General features: G+C 38.1%; 1 protein-coding gene across 1 annotated transcript in view; it reads right to left on the bottom strand.

Moving 5' to 3' along the window:
• Positions 1-26,623, bottom strand: part of Cpa6 (carboxypeptidase A6) — a 326,683-nt gene that overhangs the window by 101,895 nt on the left and 198,165 nt on the right. The window contains exon 3 of the mRNA XM_046428625.2: positions 5,483-5,607. Within this exon, the coding sequence (XP_046284581.2) occupies positions 5,483-5,607 (125 nt within the window). The remainder of the gene's footprint in view (positions 1-5,482; positions 5,608-26,623) is intronic.

Raw genomic sequence — 26,623 nt, 5'->3', positions numbered from 1 at the left:
GAATTTGAACAAGGAATGTGCACATAAATTCTAATCTTGCAACTCCAACTCTAGTGTGACATGATGCAAACTGAGCAAGCCTAGGCTACTCCTTCACTCCTCTCCTTATCTTCTTTCTTGCTCTTTCTGTCTGTTCATGTCCCTTTCTTCACGGAGACACTGTTTTCAGGTCATCACTCAGAACATCTGACCTAAGATGCAGAGAGGAAAGGGAGGGAACAGAAGTTACAGTTCTCAAGAATAAGCTGAAGAAATTCCCAGAGTTGGAAAAAGCCATCTTGCTACATGCCAGTATCAAGAATGCCAAGAGAAGACAAGCTCAGCTAGTCAGAGTGAGTGCACTGAGAAACTAAGGGTTGAGGCTGGGGTGGGGGACACAGGCTCAGCCTAATGGGTGGAGCCAGGTCCAGGTGGAGTCATCAGTGTTCTTGATGTCTAATCTAGATGCAGACTTGTTTTTCCAAGACTTGCTGGTCACCAGTTACTACAGTGCTGTGAAGTTATAATGCGCTGCATTTATTTGCAATAGTTAAAGATATTTAAGAGCCCTTCACTGATTTTTCAGGGCTTAGAAGATGGCTAAAAAGCTTTGCTGCATGTTTTCTCTTCCAAAACAATCTGTTCCTTAAAAAGTTTAAATATTATCAGAACATTTTTAAAGAATGATTTAAGTAAGCCTTAAAATTAAAAAAAATTAATTAAAAATAATTAATAATTAATCAATTAAAATATTAATCAATTAAAACATTTTTTATAATCTGATGGGTAAATACTTTTTTGGTCCATGATGGAACTACATTTACTTGGGGGTCACGGTGATTTACTCAGTTATTATTTATCGAGCACCTGCCATGGACAAAACCCCTAATCAGGAGTTGATCATTGGTTTATTGTTCTTTTTGTTTCAGTTTTGTACTTTAAAGCTGGAAACATTCCAGGAATCAAGACGAGAGGTAAAATGGCACAAAGCTCGGTAAATTTTCTTGGCAGCTGCTTGCAGTGGCTCAAAATATGAGTGGAACATTAAATTTCAGCCTAAACACCATCAGTGTTAGTGTTTTCTATTTTCCCAAAGATGAAAAGTTGCAGATGGTTAGGTGCATGGGCTAAAGAACTTTACCATATTGCAGAGACAAGTCTTTGGAGCCAAATGAGCTAGCTCTGTCAATGTCTGAGTTTCCTTGTGTTAATAGAGAACCTGAATAGTGAAAAAGGAAGCTATCTTGCTGCCTACCACTGTCAAGAATGCCAAGAATAGAGAAGCTCAGCTAGTCAAGGTGAGCGCATTTAGAAATTAAAGGCTGAGGCCAGGGCAAGGGATGCCAGGTTCTTTGCAATGGATGAAACCAGCAGCAGGTGGAGTCACCCTGTGGGTTTGATTAAGAAGGTGGCTATAAATCGTTCTCATATTCCAGTTACTGCAGGCAACCTTCAAGTATGTTTTTCTTCCAGGATGATTTCTCTCAGCTGCTTTTATTTTTCTATCCCAAGAAACCAAGGGAAAAAAAAAAACGTAGACAGATTTGCCAAAGCCAGCAATCTACACAAGGCTCTCCTTCTGAATGCCCAGTTGAAAAGGTCTGTGGTACTTTGTTACAGCAATCCCAGCACAATAATTCAAGTCTCTGTTCAGTCACTTAGGACTATACTCTCACACAGGGTATAAAAGGCCAACTTTAAATTAAAAAATAGTTGTAATATAGCTGATGCAGAGCCATTTTCCTTGTCAAGTACTGGACTGGAAACCAGCAATATTGACGAGAAAGCTGCGAAATGGAGTACCAAAAAAAAATCTTTTAAACTGTTGTGTTTTCTTAGTTTTTTTTTTAATATTTCATTATGATTCCTACTCCAATTGGGTACATTTCTATAATATATCTGGAACAATGAGAAACTTTACAAATTTTGTAATTCAATATAAAACCATCTCCTAGAAGCTTCCAGCATCGGGAAGGGCCCTCAAAATAGAAATTTTGATGCCAATTTTCACAGGAATTTATTAAGTGACTGAACTTTTTATGCAGAATGAGTCATCTCATGGAGAGGAGGATTGATCACCTGGGGACCAGACATGTGGTGTCACATTATCTGTGCTTTAAAGATCACTCTAATGATACCTTATATATAGTTTGTACAGAATAAATGATAATCTTTGGAAAATACCCCAGACTACAATAATAAAAGTCAATTAAAATGATCTCTACCTATCATGCCCAAGGAATTTAATTCACTCTTAAGTGTTATTATCTTGGGACCAACAAAATGAATAATTTTAAATGATTGCTCTTCCTGAGGAGACAACTGATTTAAAACACTCATTTTTTTTTTTAAGGCTCTATTCTCTGTGACACAAAGTATGACATTTTTTTTCTGTATCAGTTCCACATGACCTATATTTAATGGTAGGAAATGGAGACTTGTTAAACTAACTGATATATTCTTTTCTATTGAACAATAATTAATGAAGCATGTAGGTTGTCACTGGCACCTATGGATATAATTGCCAAGCTCTTTCCTGCCAGGCATTCAGAGAATCAAAGCACGGCGTCAAAGCAGCAGCACCGACTAAAATGTGTCCAATATGAACAATAGTTTTATGCACAGCTGTGATTCTTTTCTAGAAGCACAAATAAAATGCCTTTCTGCAAAAGCTTATTGGTACTTTAATAGGTTGTAAATATCTTTCCGGCAGGGCAGTATTTGTGTGGATCAGGGATGTCACTGTCATTTTGCACCTTTTGTCCCAGGTTTCCAGAGAGCCTGGGGCCTTCAACATTGATTCACAGAGCCATCAGCCCACCCCATGTCTTCCCACACACGATCAGAAACCTGTGTGCCAGTTTTGACAGTACTTAGCCTGCTAAGAAGGTGGGGTACTTGAGGGTGTGAGATCATTATGCCCCTCAGGCCCCAAATATCCCAGTGAAGGGTAAGCTACGCTCTGGTCTCATTAATTCACTATACTGCATTTCTTTTCCTCAAATCCTCTGCGGGCACTGTTTCTCCCAACCACCCCCTTTACCCTGTGCCCACTGGAGTCTCTCTTACGTTGTAAACAAATTCCTACATTCTCCAGTATCTTCAGAGAACTCTCTCTTTTCATACCAAAAATTTGGCACTTTCTTTTGTGGATTTTTACTCAACACACCCTTCCTACTTATCATGGGGCCCAAAGGGAGGGAGGTCAGGGTTCTCCTGGACACCATTTTGCTTTCCCATTAATCTCCTCACTTCTGGGCAGAGCTCACGCCATTCCTTGTTGCTTTCCTCTAACTCCTGGCTCTGTCCTTCACCTCTAATCTTACCACCAGCTAAGGAGATTCAAGACTGCCATGGCCATTCTCTGGTGAGGTAGTCCTTTTATTCTTTTTATTTTTTTTTAAATGTGTTCTAATTGGTTATACAGGACAGAAGAATGCATTTTGACACATCATACATAAATGGAGTATAACTGTCATTCTTCTGGTTGTACATGGTTGTAGAATCATGCCAGTTGTGTAATCATATATACACATAGGGTAATAATGTCCGATTCACTCTACTATCCTTCCTCCCCTTCTCCCTCCCCTCCTTTCACTCTCCTCTGTCTAATCCAAAGTACCTCTATTCTTCCCTAGTGCCCCCAGCCCCTTATTGTGAATTATCATCCACACTGCATCCAGTTCAGTGATTTTCCACCCCAAATTCCATTCCAGCCATCTCCTTCATGGCTAATGCCTGGATTTTGTCACCAGCCATAAGCTTTTTAACCTAGAATTCATAACATCCAACAGCCCACATTTTGTCAAAACTTCCTTCCTTCCCACTGTTACTCTCAGTCACACTATACTTGTTTTCAATATAATGACCTTCGAGCCATTTTTGATTTTCCATTTTGTTCCATGATTCTTCCAAGATTCTTCTCTCTCCTTATCCTGATTAGACCCCAATGAATGAATACTTGATCAAGTGTCTCCCTGGGAGTCTTGACGTCTTTGCCATCCTGACTTTTCCTTGATCTTATCCGACAAGATAGCACCTTTATATCAGTTCTCTATTCTCGCCTCTCTTCTCAGTTTTATTGGTTCTTACCTTGGTTTTTCTCTTGCCAACACTCTTTAAAAACAGTGTCTTCACTTGTGCTAGATAATTTTGCTTCTTACTTCATCCAGAAACTTTTAAACTATGATCTCCTTCAATGCATGGACTTTCCTTTCTGCAATCTTAGGTAAACCCACATGTACTTCTTGAATCTTAGAAGATGAGGTAACCTTCCTATTGTTCAAACTCATCCCTGCACCTGTGCATTCTCTCTGGCATGATTGACATCTCCCTCCCTTCTGGTTGTTCCCTTCAGCTCACAGACATAAGAAAATTCCCCCCCCTCTCACCTAAATCCCAAATCTTCCAAACAGTCACTAATCCTTTGTGGTCACTTCCTCTTCTCTGCTCCTCTCCTATTCTGATTGCTAAGAGCTGTAGTCTGCTCGGTTGCTCAAGATCTTCTCCCTGTTCACTTCTTCTATCCCTAATAACTGAATCTCATCATTAGTGTTAGCAACACAATTTCCATTGCCAAATCCCAAGGAGCCTGCTCAGTTCCTTCTTGCTGGAAGTCACTGTAGTACTTGGCCCCATGACCCTTCCCTCTGATTTGATTCCTCTGACTATCTCCTACTTGCTCTCTTATTGTGTTGATTCCTTTTAATATCCAACCTGTTTCAAATCTGTCTACTTAGTTAGCTTTTCCAAGCTAGACAACTTGGAGTTATCCTTTGATGTCTCCCTTTCCCATCTACCATTCAATCAGTGGAGAGTCCAGGTGGTTTGACTTCTGGATTTTTTTTTTTAAATGTTCTCTTCATCTTACTACTCTGGTCTTAACTCAGGGCCTCCCCAGTCTTGCTGGGACCATTGCTGTCATCTCCTCTTGCCCCTCTACTTCCACAGACACGTGACTCTTTTGCTTATATCCTCTAATAGATCAGCACCATGGACAAGATAAGGTCTGGGCTCCTTTCTGCTACACATACACCGTCTACCCCTTCATCTCCTGCTGTCTCTCCTGCACCTTTTCTTTCTGCTCTCTGACTTACACTGTATTTCTATGCTGCTTCTTCCTTTACTTGCATTGTTCCCTCTGCATGCCAGGTCCCAAGTCTCATTCTAGGTCTGGCTGACACAACTCCTGTAGGAAGCCTTTTCCTCCTCTTCCTTCCCATAAGTCCTCCAGACATTGTTAGGTTGCTCTCTTTTCTTCACTGGAAAAAGAGTCTGTGTGGACAATGATCACTTAGTGGCAACAGTGAAATGACATATATGGCGGTTCCTATTCCCTTTTAACCCAGTAAGTTCATCCAAGGTGAATATTTTCCATGTTAGTTTTCTCAAAATGAAAAGCTATTTAAACCATTCCTGTAAGCACTTGATAATCTGAATACAATGATCATTCATTTGATTTCATACAAATGAATTTTGTAGCACATGAAAAGGAAGAGCTTACTTGTACTGGATGTTGGCTTCTTGTAAGAAGGCTAACAGGGCTCGGGAAGCATTTTGAGAAATATGGACATCGGTAACTGTTCCCTCTGTTACATAGGAGATACTGCTGGGCTGCCACAGGTCCACCTGTAGTGCAGGAACCAACCTATAATTCATATTCAATGTAGGTGGGGAAAAATCCATGTCACAATATAAACACATTATCTTGTTTGAACACAATAACACCAAATATATTTCAGGATGAGATTCAATACTCATATCATCAGGGTGAAACTTCTATCTGAATTTGAACTTAGGCTCCAGATTATATCATACTCATAGAGAATTTGATTATAATTTATGAGTAATAGTTCAAAGAACAATACATTAAAGCAACAAGGTAAAAATGAGATCAAATAGTTTTAAGCCTAGCTTAAACATTGTTTTTAAATTATTTATTGTGTAAATATTTGAATGAGAAAGAGAAAGATATAAATTAGCCTTCTTCCTGACTTAGAAGAATTGAGGTGGCATTGACAACATTTGGTAATTTTTCTTTTTATTTTATTTTGGTGGTTCTGGAGATGGAATCCAGGGCCTTGCACATGTCAGTCAATTGCTCTATTAGAGCTACCTCCCCACTCCAGTTTTTGGCATTTCTAAGTGGTCCATTCTCCAGGTGTCTTCTACTTAATTTGCACGTCAAATCAACCCTCCCTTCTTGGGAAGGCCTTGGTAGCTAGGACAGTTCTCCCTGTCCTTGTTCCTAGAGAACCTTGTGCTTCTTTCATTATATAACTTGTCACCAGAATGTAAGCTCCTTGAGGGTGAAGGATTTGTCCACTTGATTACTACCCAGAAAAGTACCTTGTGCATATTAGCAACTCAGTCATTATTTGTTGCACAAGTATAGACGTCCCCCCACTCCACCAAGTAATTGCTAGGTTCACTACATATTCAGTATTTTGCAGGAAAGCAGGAGTCACATCCATTTACCTTCTGTGAACCCAGTGCCATGGACAGTGTAATGTACCTGGCAGGAACTCTACTTTCATCAAAAGAATAATAGAACCCTTCTGGGAGAGAGAAGAGCATTATCTTTTGCAGGAGCTTAGAGACATATTTTCAGTTAGGCACAGTTTATCTTTATAGCCCTGTTTCTGTCTTTCCCTGTCTGCTTTGGGTTTCCCCTTCCTATATCTTGGTTCTTGGTCCTACTGCAGGGCCTTGATGTCTGCTAAGCCCTTATCTGGTAGCTTTAGTTACTTGCCTTCACTCTGTTAGGGAACCCTAGGAGGCCAAAAGTACTTTGTGATTCAAAGAAGTAAATGGATGTAACGGTATAATCCAATCTGAAACAGTGAAACCAGGCTTTTATTTTTGGGACAAAGAGTCTCCCTGTTTCCTTTTAAATAGCTGACTCCTTCATTAACTTGCAAGGGCAAATCTGACTCAGCTAACAAGCCAGTCCAACGTTCATTGGAAAACAGAAGTGTGGGGATGGAAGGGATGCTGAGAGGTCATTTGATCCATCTGTCAGCCCTTGGGCAAGGATAAATCTAAGACTGCACCAGACTGTCCCCAATAGATACTCTAAACCACATCTTTGAATTCTCCAAAAGGAGGAGAATTGACAACATTTTAATTTAACTCATTTTTATATTTACAAGGTTGTCAGACATTTTTCTTAATCTTTTATGCTACCATACAATTTCATTTTTTTTCTAGTTCCATTCTTCAATGAGGAATGGCTGGGTTTTTTTTGCCTTTGTGAGATAAACATGTTGGTATCTTTCAGTTTTCTTTGTATATTAGATTTTCTAATCCTTTAATCATCTTTGGGTTTTGCCTTCTAAAGCCATGATAGAGTCAGATTTTTTTATATTAAGGGAAGAAGTTTGATGCCATCTCTTAATGGCTGTGAAGAGCAGGAAATTGGACTGTAGTCATGGTGTAGAGAGCCACAGGTACCTAAAATAACATGAATTACCACTCTGTAGATGAGTCTGTAAGTGAAATTATCTGGGGTGCATGCTAAAATAAGAATCCCTATCCCACAGGAAAGAATAACTTCTGAATAGAAAGGTCCCATGGAAGTAGCACACCCTATAGCAAGACCTGGAAAAGACTTCCTAGGGAACTAATATTATCAAAAAGCAGTGGCCTAAAGGATGACCAACAAAAATAACATCTTAAAAAATCAGCAATTGTATTTTTATGTGATGTTAGGAAAGCAAATTAATATTAACTGTTAGTTTTTCTCCAGTAATACTTTGGGGAAAGGGATAAGTAACATGGATATTTTAGTCTGGTGGTAGGCACGTACCTATATCAAGATACAGGAGGCAGCAACAATCATCTGAAGTTGGAAAAGTGCCACCTTCTTTATGGACATTTCTAGTCCTTTAAAAAACACCCTGGGGTAGGAGTTAGTTGTAGATACATTTAATGAATTAGAAGACTCAGGTTCATGAGGATCCAATCAGTTTCTTAAGGAAGAACTACTATAAATGGCTAATAGCAATTATACCAAACTGCAGTGCCCATAACTTAGTGACCCAATAAGTGCCTTCCCTCTGAAAATAATCCAGAAGAATCAGCATCTGCCCACTTCCTGACCTTGTGTTTGTGGGGGTCTGGTCAGTGAGTCTTATACCCAGGTTTTTCCTGTGGGGTTTTTGTTCTATAAATCAATAATCAGATATTTCAAAGTTCTATTCAGCCCAGTGTAGGCAGGTTACCATAGTCATTTCCTTAAGGTCTGCACATCTGATAAGTGGTTCTGAACTGCAAACTGTGTGACATTGGGTTATGACATAATAAAAATATCAATGGCTTTGTCAGAATGGCTGAGGCCTGTTTGCTAAACATTCCAGATCATTACTGTAAACAGCCACCAAATGTTCCACAGGAAAGCTCACTCCTTTGTGGAGACTTCTGTCCTACCAACCAGTCATGTATATTCAGATCCATTTAAGAGGTTGGAGTTTATTGTCATTGTCATGTGTATAGACTTTGGAATCCAACAATACTGGGCTGGAATTTCCAATCTGGCAGCAGCAGTTGCATCACTTTTGGGGAAGTTTTTAACATTCCTAAGCCTTAGTTTCCTTATCTGAACTGTGAAAATTTTAATGTCACCTACAGTCTCTTTTGGAGAGTTAATTGGAAAAACATAAGTAAAATAGATAGTAATGAGTCTAATATATAGTAAGAATTCAAAAAACATACAATTACCCTGATACCAAAACTAGACAAGAATACAACAGAAAAAGACAACTGTAGACCAGTATCCTTGACAAACGTAAATGTAAAATTTCTGAACAAAATACTAACAAATTGAATCTAATAGCATATCAAGAAGATTGTACACTCATGATCAAGCTGGATTTTCCCCAGGGTTGGAAGGATGGTTCAATATATTCTAATCAATAAATAGTACACAACATCAAAAGAATGAAAAAGAGAAAATCATATGATCATATCAATAGATGCAACAAAAACATTTGAGAAAATTCAATATCCCTTCAAGAAAAAAACACTGAACAAGTCAGGAATGGAAGGAATGTATTCCAACATAATAAAGGCCATCTATGACAAATTCACAGCCAACTTTGCATTGAATGGGGGAAGCTAAAAGTGTTTCCTCTAAGATCGGGAACAAGATGAGAATGTCTACTTTTACTGCTCCTATTCAACATAGAACTAAAAGATTTAGCCAGAGAAAGTTGGTAAAATAAAGAAATAAAAGGTATACAAATAGAAATGGAGGAAGCCAAATTATCCATTTGCAGATGATTGGATTCTATATATTGAAAAAATTCAAAAGACTCCACCAAAAGTCCATTAGAACTGATAAATGAATTCATAGTAAAGTTGGAGGATACAAAACCAACATACAAAAATCAGTAGCATTTTTATGCACCAATAACAAGTTTACTGACAAATAAATCATGAAGGTGATCTCATTCACAGTTACTATAAACCAAACCAACCAAAAAAAAAAAAAAAAAAAACAAAAACAAAAAACCACACACACACACAACAAAACTTTAGTAATAAATCAAGACAGCAAAAGACCTCTACAATGAAAATTACAAAACACTGATGAAAAAATTTGAAAACACACATGCACACAAATGGAAAGACTTCACATATTCATGGATTGAAAGGATATTGTTAAAATGTCCACATTTTCCAAAACAATTTGTAAATTTGATGCAATACCCATCAAAAATACCAATGTCATTCTTCATAGACCTAAAAAACACAATCTAAGATTCATATAGAAGCACCAAGACCTCAAATAGATGAGGCAATCTTGCACAAAAAGAACAAAGCTGGAGCACCACAATATTGATTTCAATACACACCACTGAGACATATTAATCAAATAGCATGGCATTACCATAAACACATAAATACCCTATGGAAGAGATTAGAGATTTTAGAAATAAACTCACATATCTACAGCCAACTGATTTTGACAAATATATCAAAAACACACATTGGAGGAAGTACAGCCTCTTTAATAAATTGTGCTGGGAAAAATGTACATTCACATGCAGAATATTGAAACTTGACCCCCATCTCTCATCCTGTATAAAATAAACACAAAGCAGATCAGAGAACTAATAAGACCTGAAACTGTGAAACTATTAGAAGAAAACAGGAGAAATGCTTCAAGACATTGGGATAAGCAATAATCTTTTTAGATGTGGATCTAAAAAGCACAGGAAACAAAATAAAAAATAAAATGGGATTATATCAAACTAAGAAGCTTTTGCACAGCAAAGAAAACAATCCACAGAGTGAAGAGGCAAAGAATGTGAGAAAATATTTGCCAACTATTCATCTGACAAAGGATTAATATTCAGAATATATGAGGAACTCAAAAGCTTAATAACAAAAACCAACTCATCTAATTTTAAAAATGGACAAATGTATTTCTCAAAAGAAGAAATTCAAATGCCAATAGTTCACATACAAAGAAAATGAAATCAGCATACCAAAGAGATACCTGCACTCCCATGTTTATTGTAACATTAGTCATAATAGCTAAGATATGGAATCCAACTTTGTGCTTATTGGTGGATAAAAGCATATAAAGAAAATGGCATATAGACACAATAGAATACTATTTAGACCTACAAGAATGAAATCCTGCACTTTGCAGAAAAATGGATGGACTGGAGTTTATTATGTTGAGTGAAAATAAGCCAGACACAAAGACAAGCACCACATGTCTCCTGTGGAGATTAAAAAGTCTCTTTGAATGGAGAATAGTGATTACTAGGGTTTAGGAAGGGTTGTGGGGAGAATGGGTAAGGGAAGTTTGGATTACAGGTATCAAAACCCAGTTAGAGAGAAGAAATAAGTTCTGGTGTTCTGCAGTCATGGGGGTGACTTAGTTCACAGTAAACTATTAAATAGTTTATGAAGATCTAGAGGCAGGAATTTATGGGTTTCAAATCTAAAGAAAGAAGAAGACAGAAATGTTAATTGCCCTGATTTGATTAGGGCATCCTGTATGCATATGGTGAAATAAGAACCCCATTGATATGTATAATTGATATATGTTTGTAAAATAATAAAATGAATAATAGCTATTTGTTATTATTGCTTTTTGAAAGGTATATGAAAAGAAAAGCTGGAAATAGTAAAGTTGAAGTTCTACTCTGTGTTTCTGGTTAAGATGAAGAACATAAGCTGAGCATGTTCTTGGAAGACCTAGGAGGCTGAAGCAGGAGGATCACAAGTTTGAGGCCAGCCTCAGCAACTTAGCAAGACCCCATTTCAAAATAAAAAATAAAAAAGGTTGGGGATGTGGCTCAGTGGTTAAGCACCCCTGGGTTCAATCCCCAGTTTCAAAAAAGGGAACATGATGAGACTGTCCCCTTATTCAAGGAGATTCAAACCTGGAGCTATCTTTAAGAGTATATGGAGTAGAAGGCAATACATAAATCAAGAATATGAACAAAGCAGGAATGTTCCTAACACGAAGGCCAAAGAGCTGGGTGTGAAGTTGCTGGAAGTGGTGGCTCATTTCCTGGGCTCTGCAGTCATAGGATCAAGTTTAGATGCCCTCCTTTAGTTTCTGTGGGACTTTGGGCAAGTTCCCTGACCTCTCTGAACCTTGTTTTCTTCATTGGTAAAATGAGGATGACAATTAGATTTTCCTTATTGATTTAATACTGTTAATGGATGCTATTTTGGTTATTATTATGGAAATTAGAGATTTCAGAAAATACTGCAATTTTAGAGATGAGTTCTAGAGCCAGACTGCTAGGGTTTGAATCTCAGTTCTGCCACTTAGGAATCGTGTGGCTTTGGACAATTTACTTGAGCTCTCTGTACTGTAGTTTCTTCATTCATAAAATGGGATCAGAAATAGCATCTTTTCCATAATTTTGCTAAACTTAAATGAATACATATACAGTACTTAAAATGATGCCTGGCTACCTGGAACATTCATTAAATGATATATGTTCAAAATTCAAAAATTATTTCTTTGCAATTAAAAAATCATAATTCTGTGTGGCATTGATTTCATGGCTCCTTTGGTTCTTGTGCTGCACTTAACTTCTTGGCCTGGCCTACTTCTGAGAATTACCCCACTTATCTTGTAGGCCCAGGGCTGATTACACACCTGGTTCAGGTGTTACTGGGGGCTCGCAGTATCCTCCACAGTTTCAGGGTGAATCCTATAATATGGATGTGGGGAGAGGTGTTTCTGCAATTTGTAACAGATGGCCTGTGTCCCACCTGCCTGCAATAACACAGAGGCATGGAAGAAGACTGTCCTGCTCTACATTTACTGGTACATCACATCAGTTTGGAAAAGTGTGAGGACACTTATGTATCCCAGGAAAGGTTTCTAAGTAAGAAAACCTGACATTGACTTTGTAGTTGATTGGGGTTTGATTTAATTTGCATAATCATATTAATTCAATATTAATACTCACAGAATCTTAATATATTGAAAAGAGCATCATTTTATGTACTCTAAAAGTGGTCTTTTTGTTCTGGACCTATTTAGCCTTCTGGAATCTTCTTTTAGAATTTTTTTTTGGTCTTTTATTTCTTGTGAAACTTCTCTTATTGCCAAGTTCAGATCAAGCACCTTTGTTATCTGCTTTTGTGAAATTGTATCTCCTTCACAGTCTACAACCTTTAATTACATATCATTTACATGACTGTTATATTAGTTTTCCAAAGCTGCATTAATAAGCTGCAACAAATTAGAGGGTTTAAAACAAAAGCAATATATTCTTTCTCAGTTCTGGAGAAAATCAGTGTGTTGGCAGGGCCCCGCCCCTCTCTGAAAACTCTAGGGGAGAATCCTTCCTTCTTGTTGATGGTGGCTCCAGGCATCCTATGACTTGTCTGTCTCTGTTTTCATGTGATCTTCTCATCTCTGTCTTCTCTTCTGTCTAAGGATACTTATCATTGCATTTAGAGCCCATCTGGGTACTCCAGGACAAACTTGTATTGAAACAGCTAAAAAGATACTTTTTCCAAATGAGGTCACATTCACAGGTTCTAGTTAGAACATGGAACACTCTCGACAATTTAGCACTAGTATTGTTGGGAGTCTCCCTGAGAACTCCCTGGGCCTTTCAGACATGGCGGCGGGCAAATTGCCAGTGGGCGGCTAGAACTCCCAGGGCCTTTCAGATAAGGAGCCCCTAATGCAACATGGTGGCGGGCAAGTTGCCAGTGGGCGGATAACAAGTTATTTTGAAAATTTTCTAATTGGCCCTCCTGTCTTTCGTACTTGTGGACAGTTCGTGATCTCCATGAATCTTATGCAGGGCGGATGTGCCTGCACCGTAGGTGATGACCTGACCTTTACTATGATTGGCCCCAGGAGCTTCCTGGTTTAAGATAACTGACTCTCACTTTCTATAAAAGCTAGCACCAGCTTACAATAAAGTGCTTCATCTTTGTCACTGCTATCTGTGTGAGTGCATTTTAATCTCCAATGACGAACCTTGGCCTTTCAAGTATCACTAGTTCAATTAGGACCCCCAACCATTTGTCACAGTGATATCTGTTCTCCCATTATCTTCTTACCTAGAGACTGGGAGTTTCTTCCCCTACCTCATCCTCAGTGCTTAGAAACATACCTGGCATTAATAGGCACTAAATAAATATTTTTAAAAATTTATTTAAATAATGAGTTTGTAAAATATTTATAAGGATTTTATTCATGGTTTGTCAACATTTCAAACACTGGTAGGCTGCCAGAAGGAAAACCTGGGCCCAGATTATAGTCTTCTGTGAGCCAGAAACATTTGTTAAAGTTCTGGGGCTAATTTTACCTGTCCCTGTTGCCTTTCTCTCTAATCACAGAAGAAATTTGCAAGTTATCACTTTCCTCAAGCATAGCCCTAGTAATTATAACAAAAGGACCTGGAAACTTAGACAACTAAATCTCTTTTTTTTGCCATTAAATAAAAATTAAAACATATTAACAAGTAAGTAGGCATCAAAACAATAAAATTAATTAGCTGGGGCTTTTTAAAAGTCCATTTTATAATTAGTTTGACTAGGTTATTTATAAATGAAAGAAATTTGTTTGAGCTTATAGTTCTGGAGGATGGGAATTCCAAAAATATGGTGCCAGCAAGGACCTCATGCTGCTTCAATTCATGGAGGGAGGTGGAAGGTTGTGGGCATATGTGCTTGAGGAACACGATGTTCTACAACATTAGATAAAGGACAGGTTTGGTAAAGCGTTTTTTTTTTTTTTGGTGCCCAAGCTTTCCTCCTAATTCTTTTCAAGGCTGAATGCTAATTTTCATAATTAGATAGTACATCTCATCTGTCAGAACACAGGAAAAAATGTTGGAAAAAAAAAGATTCTTAACCCTTCCCTGAACTTCTACTAGTTGTACATTCATTTAGTTGAAAGGGTTGTCGAAGTCCACGAGTCAAAGACTCTCAGGACATTCACATTATCAAAATGCTTGGTTTTTATTGGCTTGTTGCAATAAGGGGCTAATACAACCATGGGCCGTCCCAGAGAAAGGATGCTAGAAAGGATTAATGGGATTTGTGCATGCACTAGATTATTTTGTAAAGGGTTTAAGGAACTGGGTTGGTTGGTTTGGTTGGTCAATTTTTGGACTGAATGCTTGTGAAGAAGTGGTGTAATTCCACCACTGGATATCTTAATTTTATCCAACAGGTGGGACAAAGTGGATCTAAAATTGTAATTAGTAGAGAAGTGGTGGTCACTTCTAGCATCCAGAAAAGGAGTGTGTTTGGTCATTTTTCTGGTCTGGACAATTTTCTTTTGGTCTGTATCTAGACATGATCACAGTAGTTTGGTTTTTATCTTCTCATGGTAGACATTGAGCAGCCTGTCTGATGTTGGTGTTTTGAGAAATGGTTATGTCTTACTGTAGCTGTGGGAAACAAAATGGTTCCCAGGAGCACCAAGATCCAGTTGTTAGTGCCAGGCTGGCTTTCCCTTATTTGAAGGTAATGGCTATGCTATTCTATTTAGGACATGTGATATCTAATAATAAGACAGAAGAGGGGTGGGAACTTTGAGCTTTGTTAGGCCAGGGTGGCTTGGAGGTGATGTGGGGGCTGTGGAGGTTGGGTTTAATGGAATGTAGATACAGATTTGTGCTAGTCCACCTAGAAGGAATTAGGAAGCCAATAACATATGACCTTGGCACCTCCATCTTTCTGTAGCATGACACAACACCACCTTTTCATATAATGACCCAGTACTATATCAATTTCTGCCTTCTAAATGACTATTTGAAGATTTGAAAGTAATTAGGAAGGGTTACCGACTTCTACGATAGAGGTTCCAAGAACTTAGCAGCTGCTCAAGACACTTATTAGATGAGGTGAAATGATATTTCAATATGTTTTGCTAGCTTAAAATAATTCTACACCAGAGAATCAAGTTAGCATTTTCATCCTGGTTCTGCAGCGGAATGGATGGACATAATTAGAGATCACCTGGTGCATCACCTGGATACCCATTAAGTTCATTTGAAGAGCCACTGGCCTGTATCTCATTAAGCAATAGAGATTTCCCTCTATCCTCTTTTGATGATTTATGATTTTTAACATTGATGACCCCTCTAATCAGAAGTATTCTGTTACATGCTCTAAACAACCATATAATATTTGTGTTTATGTCTAAAATCTCTGTCTTTCCTGAAGTTGAAGACTTAATGAAAAATCACTTCAGGTGTTGGTTCAAAAATTCTTCTAAGTGATAAACAAAGAAACCAAACAAAATTTACCTTTGATTCAGAGAAAAAAAATCCTAATTTGGGAAACGAAAGAAACAATTTCTTTCTGGTTCTATCTAAACTTCAATGTACCACGTCTCCGAAACTTGGTTTTCTTAATTATAAAAAAAGGGAATGAGCTACAAGATTTCCAATGACCCCATATACTCTAATTATGCCAGACTCAACATGCTTTTCTGAGTACAGAAGTTTACATTTCCCTTGAAAAATATTTCTCAAATTTACCCATATTTTTCACTCTATGCTAAAAGTCATAAAATACTCTGGACAATTTAGCACTAGTATCACCTTTCAGCAATCAGTTGTATTGACTTATAAGTTCAGCACTGATAAATCATATCTGAGCAAGACAACTATTCAATTTTTTCAAATCTAATTTCAAATTCTTTATTGAAAGATAGTTTTCAAAACACTTAAGAGGGTTCAAAGGAAATCAGCACATCATTTTTTCTCCATGTTAATTGTGATTTAAAAAGCCAATGCAGAATCCTCAAAATGGAGGATGGGATGATAAAGCAACTGGCTCATCACCCTGTGAACAATCCCGAGGATCTGGAGATTGTTCTGCCTCTCAGTGGTCTATGAGAACAGGCTGGTTTTCAAAAGTCATAGCCGTGGTAACCACCCCACGTTCACTCACTGTTTACTGAAAGCCTACAGAGCCTCAGTCATTGGGCTAAGTGCTGAGGATACAGTGATGAGTAAGACACCGCTCTGTCCTAGAGGACTAAGCAGATATCACATGCAGTGTGATTAATCTATGGAGACAAGACACAGCCCTGTTCCATCGTATTTCTGGAGGTAGTCTGGGACACTTTCCCAGCAGAGGTGTTGCCTATGCATAATACCAAATGGTGAGTAGGAATAAGCCTGGCAAAGGTGAAAGGAAAGCGATTGTACAGAGGCCTATTGGGTCAGGGATAGAAAAGAAAAAAGAGAGCATGTATGACAATGTTGATGTTTACCTGAGCCTTTTGATTCTGAAAAAACGATAATTCTTCTGATCCCACTACCCTACTGCTTTCCTGAAATAGCTTGCCATAAGGGACTGTCATTCCCCATGTGACTTAGATAAGCCTCAGGACTTCTTTCTTATTTATCTATGACCAGTCCAGACACAGACCCTCCTAATTCCCATAGTTATCTCATAAGTAGATGAACTTTTTGTACCTATAATCAATCTAGACAAAAACCTGTATCATGATTTGACCAAACTCCAGTGAAGATTCTTTCCTTGGCCTGAGCTAGCATTTCAGCCTCTCCATAATGGCTTCTTCTGAGCATCAATTCATCTTAGGATGAATTGGTTATTTTCTGATCTACTATCTGATCAAGTTGCCTGCACCTGTTTGTTATACTTCCTGGTACCCAGTTCTTTCTAGCCTTGTTACTCTTCCTTATAAACGAAACAAAACAAAGCAAAACCTTTTTCTAATTTTCTTTTGAGACATGTAGATATTAAGGTTGGATGTTCTCCTTATTGCAATAGTCTCTTTCCCCTTTATTGCAATAATTTTTTGAGAAGTTTTTCTTTATCCACGCCTGGATTTAACAGAATAACACAAAAGTTCAGTCACAGTTTATTTGGTGATTTGCTATTCCATAAGAAGTTATTGTAACCAACTTTTACTTAGTGGATGCTGACTTAACTAATATTCTTCTCTATTAACAATAGAGCTTCCTTTTATGAGCAAAATGTTCAAGTAAAGATATTGTCACACCACAACATCAAGGAACCTCAAAAGAGAAACAGCTTTATCTTTGGTAAAGCTAGCTGTAGACCTGAGCATTAATATAAAGATAAATAGTAAATGACTTAGTAGATCAGAGAGAATTTGAACCTAACAAGCTAGGCATGAGGGATGGTCTATCAATGAAAAGCAAATTCTTGAGCTTTACAGAAACCCTGGAAAGTCTCAGGGATTGATATTACTGGGGACTATAGAAGGTGGGAGTAAAGAGATGGTCACAAGAAAACAGAGAGATTGTATGAAAGTCTGAGTAAGAACTCTAGGCACCAAGTCCACGCTTAGGTATAACCTAACATCCCCAGAGAAATGTTTCCCGGAGAAACCAAAATGGAGGATCTTTAAAGTTGGTGACATAGGTCACAGAAGAGACTGGGGTACAGTGTTGGATAGATTACAAATAGATCAAGTATAAATGTACAAACCAATTAGCTGTTTTTCTCACCCAAAGAATGGACACTAAATGCCAGGGAGAAACACTTCAAGCAGATGGAGAAACCACACCATCCCAAGAGAAAATATCTTGATAGTGTTATTTTGGGGACCCAATGAAGTAATCATATTGCTGCAATTTAGGTCTTAAATGTCCCCCAAAGACCCATGTGTTAAAGGCTTAGTCCCTAGCTTGGCAGTATTGTGAGGTGGTAGAAATGTCAAGAGGTAGGGCCTGGTGGGAAGTCTTCTGGTCACTGGAGGCAAGTCCTTGAAGGTGAACTTGGCTCAGGTCTCTTCCTCTCTTTCATCCCCAGCCCTGAGGTGAATGGGCTTCCTCTGCCATATGCTCCTTCACCACAGGCCCAAAGTGATGAGGTCATAATTGATCATGGAATTTGAAATACATTTAAAATTTTCATTGTTAGCAAATTTGCGGAAGAGCAAAAGAATGAACATTCAAATGACGAAAATCATCAATGAGAAAGTGACAGAAAACTCAGATGCAGCATGTTAAAAAACAAAGGAGAATATTATAAATGTTAAGCCAACTCCTTTAAAAAACAAGCAGAGTCTTTCCCTCTTCCTCTGAAGGTTTAAAGATCTCCAGAACTTTTTTTTATCTATACCCATCTAATGACTAGGAAAACATAATTTACCAAAATATAACTTATAAAGTTGGACATTAATAATTTATTGTTCCCCTTTCAATACCTGATTGCCAAATAGGTCTGTGGAATTTATCTTTTATTTTTCTTTTTTCCTAAATTTTACAAGGGGAAAGATGAGTGTTGATAGGAATGGATTTAATAGTCAGATTTTCACTTATAGTTGGAAGAGCTAGTCTTCTTGAGTGTTCTTTTTAGCTAAACAACAATTTATTCTAGGCTCAATAGGAACTGAGCTTAATTTAGGAAGATTTTCTTTGGATGCTAATAAAATGGTCCTTTTGTTATTCTTGTTTCTAGTTCAACTAGAATAAAAAATTCAGTCATGGAACTTAGCACATCCTGAATGGGGTACTGGTAAGAGAAACAGTTTGCCTTTTCAACCTCACCTCAATATATCTGGGAGTCAGATAATCATTTGCCTGGGACAACAAAATGATTATAGCAATAAGACAGGAAAGACACACTTAGAGGCAACTACAGGTATTTCAGATGGAAGATAACTGTTAATTTTTTTAAAAGATTAAAGATTTCTAGCTGGGCATGGTGGCCTAGGCCTGTAGTCCCAGCTACTTGGGAGGCTGAGGCAAGAGAATTGCTTAAGCCTAAGAATTTGAGGCCAGGCTGGGCAACACAGAGAGACCCATCTCAAAAAAAAAAAAAAAAAGAAAAAGAAAAAAAATAGATTAGAATATTTGAACCAGGGATATAATTGGTAGAGTACTTTGTAGCCTTGCATGAAGTCCTGGGTTTAATACCTAGCATTTAAAAAATTTCCAAGTGTTCAGCTGATTTTTTTTCCCTCCACATCTTTGTGGTTAAGATTTTTCAACAATAAGAACATTCATTCCTGAAGCTGTAGTTTGATTTACACGACTCTACCTCTTGGATAGTACTAGAAAGTTAAAAATGAAGAATGAATGAATGAGTGAATTCTTAAAGAAATCCAGGCACTGTGTCTGAACATTAGCAGTCCTATCACCTCTCAGGATGCCATGGTATCCACATAGACAGGCTTTATTTTTGTCTGGTATTTACTCTGATTGTAGAACTATCCATTGCACAAACATTAGTGAGCCATTCAGACCTCAGTGGATATTTTATAAGACAGATAAAGTAGGGAACTCACGGTGTGTTCTTCATGGCAAACAACTGAAATCTCTTTCAATATTTTTCTTCTCCCAAATCCCTCTTTCTGCTCTCTGACCCATCAGATTCTCTCAGAGAACCTCAATTTATTTACCCAGCAGAGACTTTCCCTCTTCCTCTGAAGGTTTAAAGATCTCCAGAACTTTTTCGTCTATACCCATCTAATAACAACTTCTTCTTCACTAATATTTAAAATTTCTGATCCTTTGTCAATATTTTATTAAGATTTGTCATTTGTCACTATAAGTTGCACAGGTTTGAGTGGATTAAAAAGGCCCAAAGGGTCTTAACTTCATCAAGGTCTTTTTCCAATCAAGTGGATCTCCTCTTGTGTAGGGCAGGTCACAATAGGACAATGAAGTGACTGATGAATGATACCGTCAGGCCAAGCTAAAACAGTTCCTGAATGGTATAGAATTCCGAAGTTTCTTTGGGCAAATATGTGGCTGCATGAGCCAGAATATGACAGAGCATGCTCTCTGGGAGAGGCACAGGGTTCCTAGATTCTCCAACAATCGCTTTGGACTATACAACTACCAATGACATCATATGCTTGGAGTGAAGTTCCTGTAAGGTTTAAGGAGCTTGAGCTGGGATATTCTTAAGGGATTGTCTGGATTGGGGTGAGAGGTATTGAAAATGATTAAGGAATAAGTCACGGGCATTGCCAATCACAGCACAAGCTGGCCATGGCCTGGAAGAGGGTCCTGGAAGTCCCTTGTGTTTTTGGCATTTAGCTCTTGGTGGAAGAGCTGCAGAGCCAATATTTAATAATTACTCAGTGAGGAAGTTTTATCAAACTGCACAAGCCATGCAGGTTTGTGAGGGTTTAATGTACATTCACAGTCCTCCTGAGTCTACCAACTGTTCTAGAGATCGTCTTATGAACCCATCTGTACTCAAGATGCAAGTAACCTGTACTTTTCTGAATATCCTCTCAAAGAGTATGTATATGTCGCAGGTCAGTGTCTCAGGTATAATATCCTCAGGCAGCATTTTTCTAAGTCTATTCTTGCAGTGCCTTACCTTACGTATACATACTCAGTGACCGCCACAAGGATGTAGCAGATATTAAGAAGTACATGCTTTGAAAAATCTACTGTGAGACCACCATTATCTATTATATCCATTTGTATTATCTGGTAAGAAAACTTTATATTGCTGCCTCACAGACATTAGAGAGCATCAGACTCATGTGGGTATATTGACAAAATGAAGATATATGGGACCTAGCTGTCCTGATGTCAAGAGTCCCGAGTTGGGCCCAAGGAAATCTGTCTCTTTAACCAGCTCACTAGGCAATTCTGGGGTCATCGGTCATTGACTTGAGATTGCCGTTGGTCTAAGGACCATGATTTATGAAAGTCCTCTACATTTAATGGCTGCTCTTTCCAAGTAATCACATTGACAAATCAACATCAAACTTAGCTCGGTGGAAAACACCGAAATTCTCTCTGCTTATATACATCAAGAAGACCTTAGTCGTTCTTTCCCAGCTATACAGTTTCAGAGACTCTTTGAGAAATGCTAAATCTTATACTAGCTTTAGAGGAAAGCTCATTTATTTGCATGCAGAGATTTGCTGAGAGGTACTGATGCAAGGATAGGAATCAATTAAATACCTAATTTGTCTGGAATTAAAATTATACATTATATACATTTTTCAGAAAGTGCTTAAACACAGGTACAATCTGTTCTGGTAGAATGTGTACTACGGTAATTCAAAATAGCCCTGACATGATTGGTAACATAGAGTGATATCAAAATAACACCAAGTTTGCTTTGGTATGATGGCATGATTTGTTCAGAATATTAGTGTCTTACTCTGTCAAATAACAGCAGCTGAACATAAAACACTCTGATACAGTGGAGCACAGCAAGGCACAGAGGAACAGAGGGCTGTTCTTGATCCCCATTCACTCACATTCTCTGTCTTGGCTCAGCGGGCCACTGCTCTGTCATGGAGATTTGGATTTCTTTGATCCTTTTGAATGTTGTCCTTGTGGCTCAGTGGCCTCAACTCTCCTGTTACCCTTTTCCATAAAGCTATTGTTATTTGCTATAATAAATACCTGTACTTCCTATATTAACTGTCATATTTATTCACTAGAAATCTAACATCTCTTTAAACCTTGTCCATATTTTATTAAGATTTGTCATTATAAGTATTCTGTTTCTAAGTTGCACAAGTTTGAGTGGTCTAATCCAATTTTCTCAAAAGCCCTGTTATTTTTAGTGTATAATATAGAGTGCATTCTGGAATGCATATCTGGTAATATAGCAAAATTGCTTATATTGGCAAATGAAATAGAAATGACTATCTATGTGCTGTTCGAAATCATTTATGAACTTGTTTTTCTCTCTGAAAACAGGAATGCTGAAGCATGGATAATTTTTGGCTTCGAATTAGAACCACTGGCATTACTTTTCTGCACCACATTAAGGTGTTTGGTTTATGAACCACACTTCTTATGGCAGTACATATAAAACTCTTTTTACAATTCAGATTATATGCCTGTCATTTGGGTGTGCTGCTCAATTTCCGTTTGACAAGTATTCAGTTAAAGACCTAAGAATCACACTAGGATTTCCATGCAGAAAACAGAGGAAGAAAGAGGTAGATTTATTTGGAGCTTGAGGTATCTAATAAGGTCCCCAGGATTGCTTATGGCACAATAAATAACAAGACTGAGAATTTTTGTTTTACTTATTATTATTATTACCATTTCAACATTTAAAAATATATAGTTCACTAGTGCTAAATATTCATTGTGAAATAGATCTCCAGAACTTTTTCATCTATACCTATCTAAAAACAACTTCCTCTTCCTCTACTTCACTAATATTTAAAATTTTTGATCATTTGACAATTGAGCAGGTGGTGACTGCATAAATATCTAAAATGGCCTTTAGCTTGTGGAGTTATAAAAGATTCAGAGAATCAGGGGAATTGACTTTAACCCGGTCTGAGAGATCCAGGAAAAAGGAAAACAAAAACAAAAGCAAAAAAATAACATTTGTAATTCTAAAAGTAGGAATGTGGTCAGGATGTACTGTCAGGTATATCAATTCATAATTCACAGGGAGGCTTCTTCGATGGATGTTAAGCTGACCTGATGACTGTCATGGCAATGGTGGGACATCCATTGCTTTAATCTCTTGTGTATAACAGTGTCATGGCCCAGAAAAAAGAGCACTAAATTAGGAGTGGGGCACCCTGGCAATGGCTTTCCGTGTTAAATGGCAATGAATAAGTCATGAAGTCTAATAGGCACTGCAAAGCTCCTGCACCAAAAAACAGATGTCCCTCCTCCTCAAGGAGTTTACTCTTTCTGAATAATCTCAGTGAATAGTCCTTTAGGGATAGTTAGATGACCTTTTTCTTGAGACATCATGTTGCTTTATGCTTTGCTCAGTGTCTAATTCGTATAATGTTATCAAATCACCAAATGTGTTTCATGTCTTTGATGGGGCTGCAGATGTAACTCATGGTTTCTGTGCTGTCTCCTCTATGCCACTTTGACTTCCTTCCAATAACCCCCATCCCCCACCTGGATCCAAGCAGAGCCTGTGGCTACTTGTCTTCCTTACCTATTCCACCACCTTCCATTTAACAATATAAATAGGGAGTTTTCTGACCTTCCTCATCCTAGAAACTACTTATAGATATTTTAGAACCATTTTCTTTTTCTTTCCTGTTTTTTTCTCCTCCTCCTCCTCCTCTTCTCCCTCCTCCTCTTCTCCTCCTTCTCCCCCTCTCCTCCTCCTCCCACTTTCCTCCTCCTCCCCCTTTCCTCCTCCTCCCCCTTCTCCTCCTCATCTCCCTTCTCCTCCTCTTTTTTCTCTCTCCCTCTTCCCCTCTCTTTTTTCTTGTATCGGGGATTGAACCCAGGAGTTCTTAACCACTGGGCAACATCCCCAGCCCTTTTTACAATTTTTTATTTCGAGACAGGGTCTCACTAAGTTGCTTAGAGCCTTGCTAAGTTGCTGAGGCTGGCTTAGAACCATTTTCTGATCTAAGTCAAATTATTATTTTTTTAGTTGTCAATGGATCTTTTATTAATTTATTTATTTATATGTGGTGCTGAGGATTGAACCCAGGGCCTCACACATGCCAGGCAAGCATTCTAACACTGAGCCACAATTCCAGCCCCAAAGCCAAGTTATTTTAAACCCTGTTTGTTTCATATTTTATCATCAAGAAAAATTTGCCTCTATACTGAAATCTTACTTTATGTTTTATAGAAAGAAAATAGTGGTTTAATGACTAAAGAATATAACAATTTTTAATAATGTTATTTTATAATTATAAAGCACTGGATTATGCATAAGTGACTTTTTCTCAAGTAGCTCTTTTAAAATACTGAATAAATTAGAAATGTGTGTCTTATCAGAATGGTAGCTGCATAATGTGGAAAATCTTATCTAAAATGCAACTTATTAATTTCTCCATGAAATCGTGCTCCTCTCATATTTTTCTTTGAGTTGAGAGGTTTGTTAGCCATATAAAGAATGCACCCAAACTACAAGTCTAAAAGCCTGGTCCTGCTCTGTCTTTCCAGTGAGTCCCCATATGGATTCTCTTTTTGAAATGCACCTTAGATTCATCACTATTTTCTGAATGGACACCTTCAACATCTCCCTCCTGGTCTGTGTCATTATGCTGCTGACTGATGTCCCTGGTTCTTGTGTCTCCATTCATCAATCTCTTTCCTAAATATTAAGAATTCAGACGCCTACTGAAAAATCTCTAATGTCATCTGTCATATGGAGGCTATAGCCCAGATTCCACCCAAGGCTCTGGTGATGCACCATTTCAGCATCTCCTCCCCCATCTGCCTGCACTCCAGACACAGCAGGGACCCATCTCTCTGAAGGATGGAGCCCTTTGCTAGAAGGTCCTGCTTCTTCCTTTCCACCTTCCTTACATTTTCGCTTTTACCCCCAAACTCAGCAAACATGAGGTGGATCCAGGCTTTGAGGGGACCTGAGGTTTATAAAATATTGGGGTCCACAGTACATGGAAGAGTACACAATTATGACTTCACAAGTAGAAACTGGGCATTGGAAAGGGCCCAGGTAAGTGAGGAAGCCTTGGTTAGTTTCCTGGTAAATCTGCCCCTGAGTTATTGCTCATGATTCATGTTGAACTATTTTGTTTTTATAATTGGCAGGGTAACTAGGATAGTACATGCTCGATGAGGTTTTGTTGAATTAAATAATAAAATCCTATTTTTTTATTTTTGATAATTGTCATTCTACTCAGTGTGAGATGATACCTCACTGTGGTTTTGAATTTGCATTTTTCAGATAATTTTTTTTAATTGGTACTGTTTCTCTTTTTTAATTGGTTGTTCAAAACATTACAAAGCTCTTGACATATCATATTTCATACATTTGATTCAAGTGGGTTATGAACTCCCATTTTTACCCCATATACAGATTGCAGAATCACATCGGTTACACATCCATGTTTTTACATATTGCCATACTAGTGTCTGTTGTATTCTGCTGCCTTTCCTATCCTCTACTATCCCCCTCCCCTCACCTCCCACCTTCTCTCCCTACCCCATCTACTGTAATTCATTTCTCTCCCTTGTTTTTTTTTCCTCTTTCCCCTCACATCCTCTTATATGTAATTTTGTATAACAATGAGGGTCTCCTTCCATTTCCATGCAATTTCCCTTCTCTCTCCCTTTCCCTCCCACCTCTTGTCCCTGTTTAACATTAATCTTTTTCTCCTGCTCTTCCTCTCTGCTCTGTTCTTAGTTGCTCTCCTTATATCAAAGAAGACATTTGGCATTTGTTTTTTAGGGATTGGCTAGCTTCACTTAGCATAATCTGCTCTAATGCCATCCATTTCCCTGCAAATGCCATGATTTTGTCGTTTTTTTAGTGCTGAGTAATACTCCATTGTGTATAAATGCCACATTTATTTTTATCCATTCATCTATTGAAGGGCATCTGGGTTGGTTCCACAGTCTAGCTATTGTGAATTGTGCTGCTATGAACATCGATGTAGCAGTGTCCCTGTAGTACGCTCTTTTAAGGTCTTCAGGGAATAGTCTGAGAAGGGCAATAGCTGGGTCAAATGGTGGTTCCATTCCCAGCTTTCCCAGGAATCTCCATACTGCTTTCCAAATTGGCCACACCAATTTGCAGTCCCACCAGCAATGTACAAGAGTACCCTTTTCCCCACATCCTTGCCAGCACTTGTCGTTGTTTGACTTCAGAATGGCTGCCAATCTTACTGGAGTGAGATGGTATCTTAGGGTGGTTTTGATTTGCATTTCTCTGACTGCTAGAGATGGTGAGCATTTTTTCATGTACTTGTTGATTGATTGTATGTCCTCCTCTGAGAAGTGTCTGTTCAGGTCCTTGGCCCATTTGTTGATTGGGTTATTTGTTTTCTTATTGTTTAATTTTTTGAGTTCTTTGTATATTCTGGATATTAGGGCTCTATCTGAAGGGTGAGGAGTAAAGATTTGTTCCCAGGATGTAGGCTCCCTATTTACCTCTCTTATTGTTTCTGTTGCTGAGATAAAACTTTTTAGTTTGAGTAAGTCCCATTTGTTTATTCTTGTTATTAACTCTTGTGCTATGGGTGTCCTATTAAGGAATTTGGAGCCCGACCCCACAATATGTAGATCAGAGCCAACTTTTTCTTCTATCAGACGCAGAGTCTCTGATTTGATATCAAGCTCTTTGATCCATTTTGAGTTAACTTTTGTGCATGGCGAGAGAAAGGGATTCAGTTTCATTCTGTTGCATATGGATTTCCAGTTTTCCCAACACCATTTGTTGAAGATGCTATCCTTCCTCCATTGCATGCTTTTAGTCCCTTTATTGAATATGAGGTAGTTGTAATTTTGTGGATTGGTCT

This window comes from Marmota monax, unplaced genomic scaffold (assembly GCF_021218885.2).
Source record: "Marmota monax isolate L192 unplaced genomic scaffold, Marmota_monax_Labrador192_F-V1.1 WCK01_AAM20220418_F8-fsc00044, whole genome shotgun sequence".
Classification (NCBI taxonomy): Eukaryota; Metazoa; Chordata; class Mammalia; order Rodentia; family Sciuridae; genus Marmota; species Marmota monax.
The sequence above is the reverse complement of the archived record's forward strand: the minus strand, read 5'-3'. Positions and strand labels throughout refer to the sequence as shown.